Source organism: Elephantulus edwardii, unplaced genomic scaffold, assembly GCF_000299155.1.
Source record: "Elephantulus edwardii isolate Elephantulus edwardi_28Jun2011 unplaced genomic scaffold, EleEdw1.0 scaffold00138, whole genome shotgun sequence".
NCBI classification, from domain to species: Eukaryota; Metazoa; Chordata; class Mammalia; order Macroscelidea; family Macroscelididae; genus Elephantulus; species Elephantulus edwardii.
In genome coordinates this window covers 7743167-7760122 of record NW_006399888.1, presented here as the reverse complement: position 1 = coordinate 7760122, position 16956 = coordinate 7743167, and the positions used below count along the sequence as shown (strand labels likewise).

The following is a 16956-nucleotide window of genomic DNA, read 5'->3' as shown; positions in this document are numbered from 1 at the left end:
GCAGGGGCAAATGGCAGGATCCAAGGATCTCTGTGTCTTGCACAAAGCAAAAGTAAGAGAACAGCTTTCACATAGGAGCCACCAAAATCAAGAGGATAAGGTCTGAAGGAAGTATTATATTTTATCACCACTAAGATGCCTTCAATCATAAACTCCATTATTTCCTTTACTACCCAGAAAGCTACAAAGGAATCTCGCAATGTGCAGATAACTTCTCCAAAACAACAAACCACCAGAGAAGTCTCATAGTTTAGGAGGCTCCAAGTTCGAGTCCCAGGTACCAGCTCTAGGGAAGGTTCTCTCTCTGGCAATTCTGGAGGAGGGTTCTTGCCTCTGAGCTTCTGCTCCTGGACCATCTTTCGGTGACTTAGTGTCTCTGCTCTTCCATCTGACAGGCACGGCTGGCACAGCACGATAATGTCCTGGGTAAGGTCAATGTCTTGGCTGGATCTGGTGTTCCTCACTTGACCTAAGGCCTATGGGCAGAGGCAAGTGGAAGATCCTTTCATCCTTGCCTCTCCTTGTCTGCTGTGAGCCTAGGAGCTGTCAGTATTGTCTGGTGGAAGTTCAAGGCCAGCAGGGTCTGGTGGAAGTTGAAGGTCAACAGAATCTGGTGGAAGTCAAAAGGTTGGGATTCTACCTGAATGAAGATGGTGGAGACAGGTGAAAGATCCATTTTTTCCCTTGCTTCATTTTGCCTGCAGCCTTCAATATGGATTGCTTCTCAACATCAAGAAAACAAAGATTCTCACTACTGTACTGATAGGCGACGCCAATTTCTTACTTGGACCCCCATCAACACCCTTGGTACCAGCAGTGAGGAGACCCGGAGATCTATTGCCCTGGGAAAATCTGCAGTCAGGGACATCTCCAAATTATTGAGGGATAATGATGTTATTTTAACACGAAGGTGAGCCTGATTCAGACCATGATCTTTTCAATCACGTGCTGTGGTGCTGAGAGCTGGACAATGAATAAGGATGACAAAGAAGTGATGCCTTTAAACTATGGTGTTGGAGAAGAGTATTGAACGTCCCATCACAAAAAATCAGACATGTTTTAGAGAAGGTGCAGTCAGAACGCTCCCCAGACACAAGGATGGCAAAGCTTCATCTCACAGACTTTGGACATGCTGTTAGGAGAAGCTATTCCTTAGAGAGGGACATCATGTTTGGAAAGGTGGAGGGATGGTAAAGGAGAGAAACTGGGTGGTCTGACACAGTGACTGCAGAAATAAACTCGAATGCGTTAGAGTGTGTGTGGTTGACACGGGATAGGACAAGGTTGAGATCTGTTGTTCATAGGGTCACTATGAGGTACATATGCCTCAATATCACCTGACAACAACAGCCCATAAAGCAAACAGGCTGCTGATGGTTACTGTAAAATGTCACAGATTATCAGAAACACTCTAATGTGAGAGTGTGACTTTAAAAGTACACATCTCCAAATTACAAAATGTCATATTATTTTGATATCAGTCAAGTTCTTACAAAACCTAAAATCACTTAGGTATTAATTTACTCCATTATGTTTCAATAATAATTATAAAAATGCCTTTCACTCTTCCATCTTAACAAAACGAGGCAGTAATAAAATGGGAAGCAGGAGTGACATCTACTTCCTAAACCACATGCCTCTGGAAACTCTATGAACTTTGAGAAACAATGATAGGTATATAGAAAGACTTCAGGTCTTTTGTTCACAGGGTTGGTATGAGTTGTGCTCGACTCAATGTCAATCAATCAACAACAACAACAACAATAAACCATTGCTGCCTTTCTTGATTAAAAAATCACTTTGAGGGCCTGGTGGTGTGGCCATTCATGTCCCCAGGGAGCAGAGAAGGACTCTCAGGTGGGATTCTGGATTTGGGAAGTGTTCCTGCACTTTGCGCACTGATGCTCTATATAAGAGCTACTGTTTGCTGCCATAAGCCTCTTAGAAGGCACAGAACTGACACTTCACATAAACAGCCCTTAGAGGAATCTCAAAGGGAATTTTCAAAAAGCTACTGCAAGCTGGTGGCAAATGACAAAAGCCATATCATGAGAGCCCTGCCCTGCCCTGCCCAGTGACCTGGCCCCTTGAGAAAAGGCCGGTGTCCTCACCCAGTCCTGCGGTGTTTACTGGCTATTACGTCTCAGTTGCTGAGGGACAAAGAAGCAGTGAAGTGAGAAGGACATGGTTCCTTTTGCTTGGGGGTGGCCACCTCTGCCTCCAGGTTATGTGAAGAAACTGAGCATGCATATTATGCCCCTGGATAATACTGTGAATGCCTCTTCAAGTTGAGATGCCCCACTGACGAATCCATATCTCAGCATTTCTGGTTGAACATGAGTCTCCAGGGAGTGCAAAAAGTTGAAGTACTTTGCTGTTAATCCAAAGGTTGGAGGTTCAAGTCCACCAAGAGGCACCCTGGAAGAATGTCCTGGACCAGCGCTCTATTTAATTATTCGTCAGCCACGGGAAGTCCAGTGGTGTACAGGCCACTGTGATGTACACAGGAACGCCTGGATCAGACGACGCCACGGTGATCCGTTTGGTTTCTGTGGTCTTGTAGTAGGTCTTATGCATTTGGCCACACTGAGTCAGAGTCAATCTGCTAGAAGTTAACAACTAGAACAGCAATCTACTACTACTTCGCTCATAAAATTTAGGGAGTATTATTTAAGTGCAGAATGATATTCCAAGCATTAGTCTTTGATAACTGCTATTTCCTAGACATGCCAAGCTTTACTCTTTGCTGAATTAAGTTCAACTTCACCCGTAACCTCATTATATACTAAGTTAACTTCATTCCTATATTTTTCCCCCTAGGTGGAATACACATATTTTTGCATCCTTGTCTCTAGCTAAAGTTCAAATGAGTAAGACTCATTATCTCTCCCAGCTATAAAAAGTTCCACTCTTAACTTAAAATGAGAGACTCAAACTCTGGTGTATGAGAAACCACTTACCTGGCTTTAAAAAGTGTGTTTAGTAAAACTAGGGGAGAGTGTATGTTCATAAAAAGAATGTACCTAGAGACTCCATTTGTCTCTACTCATCTCTCAAAGCCAGCTTAAATGCACCAGCCCCTAATTAAGAGTGGCGTCCTCTCATTCTGGCTGTGGCGTGGAGTTCTGAACAAGGTGACAGCAGTTTAAATCACATTACTCACCCGCAGGATCCATTATACTCAAATTTTCCCTGATTCAATTGCATCGCTAAATCTGTCAAGAGACAAAAATAATTTAGCTCTTCGTCTCCCTGGACAAAGACGATCCTGACAAGGTAATTTCAAACTATAAATCAGCTTGCTGACCTCTACGGCACCAGAAGATATCACAGGGTCTGCTTAAGGCCTTGAGGCGTACAAGTCTCTGCTCAACCCTAAAATTTAGCCTTCATATTTAAATAAATAGCCTAAAATGTGTTTTCACAAGACCATGTTAGAAATATTAATTCCCAACCTCCCATACTTGCGTTAAAAAGCAGATTCAATATATAAGACACAACGATTATCTAGTTAGTGCTAATAATGCAAATGGTTCACAAAAGAGGACTTCAACAAGAGGAACTGACACACAGTGACTGTAACAACTGGTAGAGCTTGGCAGGAGTTGTGAGAGTGGCACAGGTCAGAGACAGGTTCTGCTCTGGTGTTCACTGGGTCACTACGTGTTGTGGATGACTGGGCAATCTCCTCCTATGCGATTTATTGTGTCTGAAAACCCGCTGGAGGATCTGCTACCGGTTGGTTCCGACTTGACAGTACACAACAACAACAATAAATAGATAACTGTCCAATCTGTCACTATTGGAGAATTTTGGACTTAAAATAGAGGAGAAAAACAATGGTGGAATGTTACTGGGCCTTATGACATGCCAGGAAAGAGAACACTGGAGACAGACACACCTGGAGGCTAAATCATATTAGAAATAAATGATAAAGCACTAGGTAAGATTTACACATGGCCTAGGACCTTGCTCCTGGTGAGAACTCTTCCACGGGGGTATATATTATTAGCAGGACATGGATTATAATTTGCCCCTTGCATTTGCATTTTCTGCTTACCAAGAAATAGGAAATAAAAGAAATAAAGAAATGGATGGATTTTTATTATTGATGTTTTAAATACGTTGTGGTTAAATCTAATCTTAGGTAATAAACCATAATCTCTTCCAGCAAATAAATTTATTTAGAATCACTTCATCTGTAGTACAGATCACGTAATGAAACACGTGTCGCTGTGAGAAACACTTGTGGGGATCACGGGGTCCACCCTGCACATCTGTGACTCTAGTCCCTGAGGAAGTTCAACCAAGTTGGGACATGTATTCAACTCACATTCAGGACAAAGAGGGATGGGAGTCAACATTTCTCAGCCACTTCAGACAAGAGAGCACAGAATGGGCAGAGACCCTTACAGCGCCATGGGGGTTGGGGGGGGGGGCGCTAGAGAGGTTAATGCACTCAAATTGAGAAGACTGACTCGTGCCTGCGTGCAACAAGCAAAGGGGGAAACCAGGTTCAAGGACAGTTTTCTACCAGATTTAAAGATGAGTAAACACAGACTTCTTGTGAGTGATCTGCTGTTGTTCTGGTAAGTAGAACCGATTCATAGCTGACCCTCAGTAGTTTTTCAGAGGCAGTTAACTTCACGGGATGAGACTTCCCCTCTCATCTCTTGGAGAGCAGCTGGCGGATTTGAACCACGTGCCTTTGTGCCGGCAGCACAGCTCCTTACTATTAAAGGCCCCAGAGCTCCTACAGCCTCGTATTTTGCTTCCTTTAATCTTATCATTGTGATTCTAGGTAGTTAAGCAGATCTCAGATTTATTTTAAATTTGTTTATACATCTATTAAAAAAATGTACTCCTCTCCTAGGGAAAATAAAAGGAAAAAACATTACATATTAGAAAGCTGCCTTTGAGTTGAATGTGGAGGTCACCTCACCCCCAATTCTCATGGTCAACTTGATCACACTGTGTGATTTTTGGTGAGACATTAACTTCATTGTTAATGTCTGCTCCATGCCAACCGTGGTCAGGGGACGTTCCAGAAATCACTGAGTCATACTTGTAGAGTTGTTATGAAGGGTAGTCAATGTGGTGGCACTTAACAACAACAACAACAACAACAACTAGAAGTTACTGTGCAAAGACATCACCATTCTTTGCAAATTATTCTTGTTTAATCCTGTCTTGGGAAACAAGGAAAAACATGTGATTTAAAAGAAGACAAATTAGAAATATTATGACAACATGGGGAACAATGTTCATGGCATTTGTAAAATCAATTTTAATCTAAACCCAAATGTATTCTCCGTCACTGCTGTTTTTCTGCCCTACTTTGTGTTTTTAATTTCTCACTTTCACACACACCCAATGACACATTGTTTTGCCATATGTCGGCTTTCTTTAAAAAATATCTAAAACCCAGTGACAGCAAATTTTGGCATGCATGGTCCCACCAAAGGCTTCCTGCGGAATCTGGGGTCACTGGACATTCGTGCCTACCTGGCGTTTGATAGTTCAGCGAAACCATCTGACAGCCAGCGTTCCAGAAAATTTGAGGCATGTAATTACTGGAATCCACGCGGCCTCCCTTGGGGTAAATGCGACTCATTTGCCGTTTGTTATAACTATGTTAACTTATTAAGGAAAACAGGAAAAAGGAGTAAGATGTCAGAGAGGAAGAAATAGCTAAAGCAATCAAGGTTTGAAAAAACAAATACAAAGAAAATGCTGGCAATTTTCATAAATATGAATACAATAGAAATAATGCTTAAGAGAAAAATCACGTTTGTACCTTAATGGAACAACTCACACTTAGACAGAATTTTGGATCTGCCATCTTTCACACTGTATTATGTAAAGAATCAGAATGATACACCAGATATTGAACCCTCTTAGGGGTTCCTGTTCAGTTAAAAATGCACAGACCACTCATTGTTCTCAACACTTAAGGATACTTCACAAATTCAATTGCATGTGTCTTCAAGTAGCCTAGACCGACCGACTCATTAAAAGAAGACATGTTATAATGGATATTGCGTTCTGGAAAGAAAAGCAAAGATTCATTACTAAATTCTGTCATCGAACCCTCACACAAACACAAGGCAAAATTATAACAGCATCCTGAACCACAAAGCTTGAGACGCAGATGTATTATGATTTTAGGATATGCTGACATTCATCTCCTGTGTCCACGAATGCTCTGTGGATGGAGGCATGGCTGCCTTGACATTAAAAGGAGAAGGATTAAGTTTTGAGCCATGAAACAAATTGTGAATTAAGAAACGTAGTTCACGACTGGTGGGGGTGGTAGAAGAAAAGGTGGTGACGTGGACTCAGTGCTGGTGATGGTGGTGGTTGAGGAAGTGGTGATGGTAGTGGAGGTGGGAATGGAGGTGGACGTGGTGGGAGAGGTGGTGATGGTGGTGGGATTGGAGGTGGAGGTGGGAGAGGTGGTGATGGTGGTGGGATTGGAGGTAGACGGTGGGAGAGGTGGTGATGGTGGTGGAAATGGGGGTGGTGGGAGAGGTGGGAGAGGTGGTGGAGGTGGAAGTGCAGGTGGTCACAGTGGTGGTGGTCGAGAAGGAGGCTTAGTGGTCAGGGTAAAAGAGATGGTGGAGGTGTTAGTAGAGGAGGTGGTGGTGGTATGGAGACAGAATGGTGGTGGAGGTGATGGCTTCTCCAGCCACACAGTGATTATGCAGAGTTTTATAATGCATGCTACATTTCTGGAGATCACTTTCTGATTAAAGTAGGTTGGTGAGAGCAAATGGAACGTGAGAATCTCAGGGCGAGTGCTCACAAATGCAGTCTCTCAGAGCCACCCTGTGGATGATAGGAGAACAACGCAGTGCCACTGCAGGCCAACAACAAGGCCTCTGCGGGGCTTGGAATAAAAATAAGGTGAGGTGCAGCTGCCCCCAGAGAAGAAAGTGGTGACAAATTAGACCAGAGCTCAACAGCGTAATAAAAGCAGACAAAAAGGCTATTGTGTTTAACCTTTGGTGTTACCTTCAGCCACATTGAAACCCTGGAACTTTACTGGCTGCGCGTAGTTGATCATGGTGGATAAATACGGATGGATGTTAGTGGTAGCACCTACGTATTTATAAGATGCCATCCACGCCTGCTCATCTTCCACAGTGACCAGGCCCTGCAAGTAACAAAGGGCATAAATGTCTATGACTTCAGCGGGACTTACAAATATACGCTACAGACTTCCTCACAGAGTGGAGTCTACACACACACACACACACACAGAGAACAATATAAGACTTTCCTCCTCAATTCATGCTAATGGGCAATTTCAAAAGTTAATACTTATTGCAGCTCTAAATAACACCAGAGGTAAAAAGAAAATATTCTATCTATTGCACATTTTTACATTTAAAAAGAAACTTAATGGATTCTAGGAACCATGCCGACTCTCAGAGCAATTCCATGAACTGTGTACAGTAGGTACTATTAGCCATCTTTTCCTATGTTGGAGGAACCCAAATAGAACATAATTTTTTAAACGTTTATTCTTAAATAATCTGGCCCATCACACTGTTGTTGTAGGTGCTACTGAATTGGCTTGAACTCATAGAGGCTCTATGTTTACCTGCTGGAAATCTTGGCTTCGCCCGTATGATCCTCACAAGCTCTGTTGGACTTATGCCCAATGTTGCAGTCCCTGTAAGGCCATCTCACTGAGGGTCTTCTCCTTTGATGACCTACTTTTCCAGGCCCTTTCCAAGGTCTGGACCCTCCTGACACATGCCCAAAGTCTCACCAACTTTATCGACAAGGAGCACCCTGGACACGTTTCTTCCAAGACAGATCTGTTTGGTTTTGTTTTTTGGTTGTTTTTTTTTTTTTTAGTCCATAATGTATTCAATACTCTTTACAACACAATCCAAAGGGTTCAAGTCTGTCGTTTTTATTCATTGTTCAACTTTCAGACATACAGCAAATGAAGCAAGTGAAAATATCATGGTTTGGGTCAAGCACCTCTATCTTTAAAGGGAGACTCCTGCTCTTAAGTGCTTTGGAGAAGACCTGGACAGCAAATCTGCTAATAGTGTGTTTTGCTTTAATTTCCTGACAACCGCTTCCCTAGGGGTTAATTAAATCCTTGAGAACTTCAATCTTATGCCATTAATAATGATGTTGTCTACCAGTCCAATTAGAAGGATTTTTGTTTTCTTGATACTGAAGTTTTTAGTCTCTGATCTTCTTCAGTGTTTCACGTCCCCTTCATTTTCAGCAAAGAAAATGACGTTATCTGTACAGCTCTGGTGGCCTAGTGGCAAGAAGCTGCATTGTAATCCCGAATTCCCGAGGTTCAAGGCCACCAGCTGTTCTGTGGGAGGAGGATGGACAGTCTCCTCCTGTGCAATTAACTACCTCTGAAAACCCACCAGAGGGTCAGCTATGGGTCACTTCTGACTCGACGGTACTCAAAAATAACATACAACATAGAGTCTTCCAATTCTTCTTTTAAAACTCCAGTGTCTCAGAATTTTTGCTCAGCATGCATATTGTAAAGGTATAGTGAAAGGAACAAATCCTGATGCAGATTTCTCCCGATTACACCTCGTTCCTCTGTTCTGTTCGAACTTTTGCTTCTTGATCTAGGTACAAGTTCTTCTAGAGTACAATTAACTGCTCTGGAATTCACATTCTTCTCAACGTTATTCATGAATTTATTATGATCTTCAGGGTCAAATCCCCCTGTACAGACAATAAAATACAAGTACACATCTTTGTAGGGAGCTCTGGTGGCGTAGACCATAGGGAGCTGTGCTGTTAATACCAAGGTGGTGCCTCTCCAATGGTTCTATTCCAGCTGGGGCTCTCAGGGCAAAGATGAGCAATTTTATATCATGCAATTTACATGTGCAATTTACCTCAGGACATGTGCTGCAGGATCAGCTATGACCTCGTGCAGACTCAGCTGCCGTGGGTTTGGATCTGAAAGCATCTGTGGTATTTTCTGCTTTCCGTAAAGATACCACTCACATTGATAATGATATTTCATACTTCCCAGTCTCCTCTATATCAAGTTTGAATATATGGCAAATCCTTTTTTTTCTTTTATTTTAAAGTTTTTATTGATTTTTAATTATACCAGTTCATTTACAAAATCTGAAGACATTGTTTTTCAGACCATATTCTTCCAATTTCCCTCATCCCCCATTCATGAAATTGTACAACCTCATGATTCTTTTTTGATGTATTGCTCCATCTCAGTAATTTAAAAATTATCTTCAGCAAGATTTTATTTGAATATGATATTAATGATAATTTCTACATTCTATTGGATCACTTTTTTTTTTGGAATAAGAACAAATATGGATCTCTTCCAGTCAATTAGCCAGGCATCCATATTCCAAATTTCTTAGCATGAAGGTGTGACCACATGCAGGGCTGCATCTGTTTGCTGAAAGACCTCAGCAGTATTCCAGTTCCCGCATCCTTGATTTTTGCCAATGCCTTCAGCGAAACTGGGACTTCTCCCTTCAGTGCCATTGGTTCTTGATCATCTGCTACTCCTTGAGCTACTGTAGTGCTGAGCAATTCATCTGGGTACAGTGGATCTGGTTTTCTTCCATCGTCTTTTGATATTCCTGTGTCAGTCAGTATCCTGTCTATTGCCGCCAAGTCAGAATCGACTCACAGCTGACCCTCTAGTGGATTTTCAGTGTCTGGCAGGAGACTGTCTGTCCTTCTCCCTTGGAGTAGCTGGTAGATCCAAACAGAGTACCTCTGCGTTGGCAGCACAGCCTCTACCCACGAGGTCTCCAGAGCTCCCTGTTCTGTCCACAGAAATCCTCAGTATCACAACTGGAAGGCTGAAGTTTTACTTTAATTCTTTCCATTTGAGAAATGTCAAAGCTGTTCTTCCCTTTTGGTTTTCGAACTCCAGGTTTTGTACATTTCTTTATAATACTTTGCTTTGTCTTCTTGAGCTGCCTGTTCAAATCTTCTATTCAGGTCTCTTATTTCACCATTTCTTCCTGGTGTGTTAGCTTCTCTCCATTTGAGAGCAAGCTTCAGAATGCCTTCTGACATCCTTTGTCTTTTCCTTCTTCCCTGTCTCTTTAACAACCTTCTGCTTTCCTCATGTACACTCTATCTCTGATGCTATCTCACAGTTACGCTGTCTCTGGTGGTTTGCATCCAAAACATCTATTCATTAGATTGTTTTTGTATTTAAGTGGGATAAATTCAAGGTTGTATTTTGGCTCATCTGGACTTGTTTTAATTTTCTTCAGCTTCAATTTGAACTTGCTTTCTACCATCTCTTTCCACAGATACAGCACAATTTGATTCCTGAGCACTCCATGTGGTGAGGTTCATATGGACATTTGCCGTTCATGAATCTTTTTTTTTCTTTCTTAAAAAATGTACTTATAATTAATAAATAATTGATTGATCTCTACCTATGACACTTTAAAACTGCATTAATTCACATTAAATAAAACTAAAAAAATCCTTCTTTGAAAAATCTACAAGACTGACATAAGTAAAGCCTTCAAAAGTAGTCAACATTTTGTAAAAAACTTTGAAAATTTAAATTTTCTGCATTGATCAAATATAGCTTCATAAATAGATCAGTTACAATAATCAATTCTCTAGGGGAAAATGATCAGAACGCCTGTTTGTCTCAATTGTTAATCTGGGTTCTCTGAATCATTAAATCTCTAAATCATTCAGCCTATAAAAAATGTGAGATAAACAATTAACTAATATGAACTGTTAAATGTAATCTCATTTTATGTATGCCCTGATTCTTCAAAATAATGGCAGGTGTTGTGTTTTATTCCTTTCTTGTTTGTTTGATAGTTATAAACAACACTGTACACACATACACGCACACACACATGCGCGCACGTGCGTGCACACGCGCACACTCGCTTGTTGTTAGGTGCTGTTGAGTTGAGAATGACTCATAGCAACCCTATGAACAACAGCTCTGAACCCTGTCCTGTCCTGTGTCATCTTCAGCATCTCTGACACACTTGCGTTCATTACTCGTCACCATGTCCATCCATCTAATTGAAGATCTCCCTCTCCTTCATGCACCCTCCATCTTTCCAAACATGATGTCCCTTTCCAAGAAATAACTTCTCCTAGTTACATGCCCAAAGTACGTGAGATGCAGCTTCACCATTCTTGCCTCCAAGGAGCACTCTGGTCGCACTTTTCCCAAGACATAGCTATTTGTTCTTTTGGCAGTCCATGGAATATCCAGTGCTATTCTCCAGCACCACAACTCAAAGGCATCCATTCTTCTTCTGTCATCCTTATTCACTGTTCAGCTCTCAGAAGTATAGCAAGTGAATGAAAAGACCATGACTGGAATCAGACACACCTTAGTCTTCAAACTGGCATCATCGCTCCATAGTAATTTGGGGAGGTCTCTGATAGTGGACCTGCCCAAAGCAATACGTCTTCTGATCTCCTGACTGCTGGTACTAAACGTGTTGATTGTGGATCCAAGGTGAAAGTGTTAGTAATTTCAAATATGCTCAACTCTGTATGTGCAACCTCATTAAAGTCAGCAATTATGTAAAATAAAGATCAGAGTTTTACCTACAGATCAAATGGTGAAAAGACCGAGGACCTGAAGATTAAGCAACCTTAGAGCCACTGAACTTATAACTACAACAGTGAAGGTCATTTGGCTTCAAAACTTTAAGAAATTATAGTATGAAAGACAGGCATGTACTCCTTAATATTTTGCGAAAAGATTGTGATAAGATTGACTCCGCTGGAATGGATAACCTATTGTTGTTATGTTCCATTGAGTCAAATATGACTCGCAGAGACCCTATGAAGAACCTATCTGAACACTGTCCTATCCTGTGTCACCCCACAGTCTCTGACACACTCAAGCCCACTGCTGCAGTCACCATGTCAACCCACTTGGTTGAGGGTCTTCCCCCTCTTGGTATGTGTTAAAAGTATGTGAGAGCAAGCTTCATCTTCTTTGCCTCCAAGGAGCACTCTGGCTGCACCTTCTCCAAGACATATAAATTTGTTCTTTTGGCAGCCCATGGGATATTCAGCATTCTTATCCAATACTACAGTTCAAAGGCATCAATTCTTCTGTAATCCTTCATCACTGTCTAGCTCTCAGATGCATAGCAAGTGACTGAAAAGACCAAGGCCTTAATCAGGCCCACCTTAGTCCTTAAACTGCCATACTTGGGGCATGCTGCAAGGAGGGACCAGTCTTTGGAGAGGGATGTCATACTTGGGAGGGTGGAGGGGCAGCACAAGAGAGGAAGACACTGGATGAAATGGACTAATTCAGTAACTGGGGTAATGGGGGTTGGTGTGTTAGAGACAATGAAATTGGCTCAAGTTAGAGCAGGGTTTAGGGCTGTTGTACATAGAGTTGCTATGGGTTGCAAGGGACTTGACAGAACATAACAACAATAACACCACCTCAATAATTTGGAGAGGCCTCTGCATACAGACTTTCCCAGTGTAATGGTTCTTCTGACTCTTGGTACCAAGTGTACTGATTGTGGATCCCAGTAAGATGAAGATATTAATGATCTCAATTCTTTCTCCATCCATCATGATGTTGCATAGCGGTGCAGTGGGAAGGACCTTTGTTTGCTTGATGTTAAGATGCAATCCATATTGAAGCTGCATTGTTTAACCATCTGAAGCAAGTGCTTGAAGTCTTCTTCATGTTCAGCAAGGAAGGGTATGTCATCTGCATTACGAAGGTTATTGATAAGTATTCTTCCAATCCTAATGCCACATTTTTCTTCATAAAGTCTAGCTTCTCAGAAAATTTGTTCTCATACTAAATAGGTATGAAAAAAGGATACAACACTCATGCAAACCTTTCCTAATTTTAGAACATGCAGTGTTCCCTTGTTCTTTTTGCACAAGAGCCTCTTGGTCTAGGTCTCACACGGGCTCAGTCATGTCTTCTGGGATTCCCATTCTTCTCAATGTTAGCTATAATGTTATGATCCACACAGTCAAATGCTCTTGCATAGTCCATGATGCACAAACAGGCATTCTTCTTGTATTCTCTGCTTTCATCCCAGATCCATCTGACATCAGCAATGATATCCCTGGTAACATGGCCTCTCCCAAATCCACCTTAAACGTCTGGCAGTTCTCTGTCGATGCTTTCTTCTAGTTGTTTTTGAAAGACTATCAGTCATTTTAAGTTTTCAATTCCATTTGCTTTATGTAGCCCTCTTCTAGGAATGAAATATTTAACTCTACTTAAGAAAATTCTTAACATTTGTTTGTAGGGAAAATACATTTAGGAAATGATTAGGAGAAATGATTTAGGTCTACGTCTCTTACTTACCTGCCTCTTCTTCTGCTGGTCTTACCAGGATTAAAGCATTGTTATCACTTGCGATGAATTCCTTTCCTTGAAAACTATTATAATTAGATATACCAAGCACATAAATATTTTACCTATAAACAATAAGCCTGATGTTCTGTGGGGGGAAGAAGGGGTAACTACAGTACTTTGCACAAAATGTGCACTTTAAAGCAAATCAGATATGGGTTAATTAGAGCAAAATGCATAATTCAATTATTTTGCTACCTTTTTGTTGTTTTCATGTTCAAGATCATCTGAAACCTAAATTTAAAAAAGAAAATAACATTTACATCTCCAAAAGTCAACATCCTAAGTTTACTGCTTACTCATATAAGTATTTCTCTAGATCTATGTAAGCATGTAAATACATTCTGTGGTCTGTTAGGAACTGAATTGTGTCTCTCAAGGTATATGGTGAAATGCTAACCTTCTCTGAATGCAAATGAGATCTCGTTTGGAAGTAAGAATCTTTGAAGGTGTTCTCAGTTAACAGAAATTCATCTTGGACTAGAGAATGTCCGAATGCAGTAGAAACGTTGTCCTTATGAAAGAAGAGAAGATACAGGAGAGAGGATACACAGAAGGCAGACAAGGATGTGAAGACGGAGGCCGAGATTCCAGGGATGTAGGTACAAGCCAAGGAATGCCCAGAATTGCCAACACCAACACCATCAGGGGAGAGCAAAGGAAGCACCTTCTTGAGTCTTAAGAGAGAACCTGATATTTTCTGATATATACTCTGATTTATTGGATTTAGACTCCGAGCCTTTAGAAGCACACGGGAAACGCGGGCACTCTCCTCTTATGTGATGTAAACCCGCTGGACGGTCAGCTATGAGTCAGTTCCAACTTGATGACACCTAACAACCACCACCTCGAGAACTGTGGGAGAATGCATTTGTGTTGCTTGACCCACCTGCTTTGTGGGAATTTATCCAGAAGCCCTAGGAAACAGATACATGGTACACGGCGTGGTATCGATTTCTGTGCACGGCTGACCCGTCTTTACCCTTTTGCTTCTGCAATTCGTATTCCCTCCCTCTCATTAATCTCCGTTTTGGAACTTGTTTTATTTTATAGTGCATTTATGATGAAGCATCACTGTGGAGTGATACAATTAGTTGAGGTCTATTCTCTGCACTCTGTACTAAAATCCCATCAGATTTCGTCTTCTGGAGGGCAGAAAGTAAGTGTGTATGTCCACTCTTCTAGATTCCCGAGGTCTCAACTGTGCCATGGTGAAAAAAATAGCTCTAGTTTTTAATTGGCTGGTAGGTGAAAATATTTCTATGCTTACTTTACTTTAAGAAGGTGATACTTCCCTTCCTGGTTCTCTAATGAGGATCTGGCTGGGATAATTGGGGTCATTTTCCTTTTAGCTTCTGCAGGCTTATTCATCTTTGCTGTGGGGATGTCTCTGTGGTATCCTCCCCACCCAGCTCCAGTAATACAGCCAGTGGTAATATTTTAAAAGCCCTGGCCAGCTGGGCAGTGGTCAATACTGGACATGATTAATGAGTAATTTAGTGACTCTTTAATTTCCTTGTCTATGTCTCAAAGGCAGATGTCAATTCCAGCCCCCACTGAACGGCTGTGTCCTTCCACGCAATTTAGACGGAGGAAAAAAGCCACCAGATCCTTTGTGGCTGGCTGTCACAGTTCCAGGGCTTTCCTGACTAGCAGCTGCTACCCCGAGAGTCATGACAGAGGGGGGAACACAACAAGATCGCTGACCTTCTTGACGCTGTTGGCAACTGCTTCCTTGTGACTCAAGTCATCAAGTTCATGTCCAAATTTGTATTCAGGGTGAGCTTCCTCCTCTTGGTCAGCTGCATGGGAAACAAAAGGAGAGTCTATGAGCCAAGTAACTGCCAAACAGCCAGGCCTTGTCTGTGATCTCAGGAAGAACAAAAAGCACGTCTAGATGGAAAGGAGGCTCCAGGAAAATGCAAACACTCAGATGGGCAATTTTCTCAGGTAAATTTATCACTAACTTCTTAACTATTCAAGGTCAAGGATCACATTCTGTATCTTTTTCTGGGTCTGCTACATGTAACATTGTGTTTAATATTAAGATTTCCCCCCGCCCATGCCAGTAGAACATTAACCCTAAAGAGGAAAACCTCAATTATGTCTGTTTTATTTCTGACTCATAAAACAAGAGGTAGATAAAGAAAGTATAATTTGATAATTTTGAAAGTGATATTAAAATGTCTGCTTGATTATTGGTGATATAATGACTTGGGAACCAGAAGAAGTGTGACACAAAAAAGAAAGGCCTTAAAGAATGTTTACTGCTTTGTAAACTATTTGTCAAGGGTGGCTTCTTGTTGTTAGGTGCCGTTGAATCAAGTATGACTAGTGGTGACCCTATGAACAAAGGATCTGAACCCTGACTTCTCCTGTGCCATCTTTGCACTTCCTGACGCACTAGAACCCACGGCTGAAGTCACCATGTCAATCCACCTGGTTGAGGGTCTTCCTCTCCTTTGCCGACCCTATAACCTTCTCAGCAATATGTCCCTCTCCCACGGATAGCACCTCTTAGCAACATGTCCAAAGTATGTGAGGTGAAGCCTCATCATCCTTGCCTCCAAAGAGCACTCTGGCTTCAACCTCTCCAAGATATATCTGTTTGTTCTCTCAGCCTTCCATGGGATGTTCAGTGCTCTTCTCCAATGCCACAGCTCAAAGCTTAGGTTTTAAAAATTCTGCATTTGAACCCTTGTATTCACACTACCAAGGGAAATGGAAGTAGGGTATTAAATAAAAATTCCAGGATCCACCCAAGGCTTTTGGTGGAAGAAGGCTCACTCACACAGGTGTGGGACCTGGAGTCAGATGATCACCCCTGTGCAGGAGCTTCCAAGAAGGAATGTGCCTAAAACAGCAGGATCCAGAGAAACCCACAGGGCTTATGAATAGTGATCAAACCTGAAGTCACAACGTCACAGCACAGTGCAGGAAAGAACTGTATCACTAAAAAGAAGAAATAATGCTGAGTACGACCTCAAAGGGAAATCAGAAGAATCCTAAGACTAATTAGTGGTATTTTTAAAATGCATGTACAGAGTGAAAAATGCAACAACCAGAATGAATGAATGAACATTATTTTGGTTAATTCTACTATACATCTCATTGCTTCTGACATTGAATGTACACTTTACTTGATTTATCATATCATTAATTTGAAGCATTTCTTCATTGTTGTTGTGTGCCTTCAAGTTGGAACCAACTAATAACTGACCGTCCAGTGGGTTTTCAGAGGCAGTAAGTTGTGCTGGAGGAGAGTGCCCATCCTTCACCCCTGGAGCAGCTGGAGGCTTTGAACTGTTGCCTTTGGATTGCCGTACAGCTTCTTACCAGTAGACCACCAGCGCTCCAGTGGTCTCTTTCCACTGACAGTGTCTTGGAGTAGAACGTTCTTGGGGGACTCCTCTTTGTGAGGTGGAACGGCACATTGACACGGTGACAGCCACAATGGGCTCTAGTGTGTCATGAAGCATGAGGATCACACACGACAGGACAGGGCTCAGATGTGTTGTGTACTGGAACAGTATGGGTTGTACTCAACTTGAGGATACCTAACAACAACAACATCA

The 16956-nt window shown here is 41.8% G+C and overlaps 1 protein-coding gene across 3 annotated transcripts in view; it reads right to left on the bottom strand.

Moving 5' to 3' along the window:
• PLCB4 (phospholipase C, beta 4) overlaps positions 1 to 16956 on the bottom strand; it is a 193243-nt gene that overhangs the window by 56482 nt on the left and 119805 nt on the right. For 2 of the 3 annotated variants that reach the window (XM_006894241.1, XM_006894243.1), the window contains exons 17-21: positions 15089 to 15183; positions 7015 to 7156; positions 5961 to 6045; positions 5506 to 5630; positions 3164 to 3215 (exon numbers count right to left, since the gene is read on the bottom strand). In XM_006894241.1, the coding sequence (XP_006894303.1) occupies positions 3164 to 3215; positions 5506 to 5630; positions 5961 to 6045; positions 7015 to 7156; positions 15089 to 15183 (499 nt within the window). Of the gene's footprint in view, positions 1 to 3163; positions 3216 to 5505; positions 5631 to 5960; positions 6046 to 7014; positions 7157 to 13579; positions 13616 to 15088; positions 15184 to 16956 lie in introns of all 3 variants that reach the window. The other variant, XM_006894242.1, reaches the window with a different exon arrangement.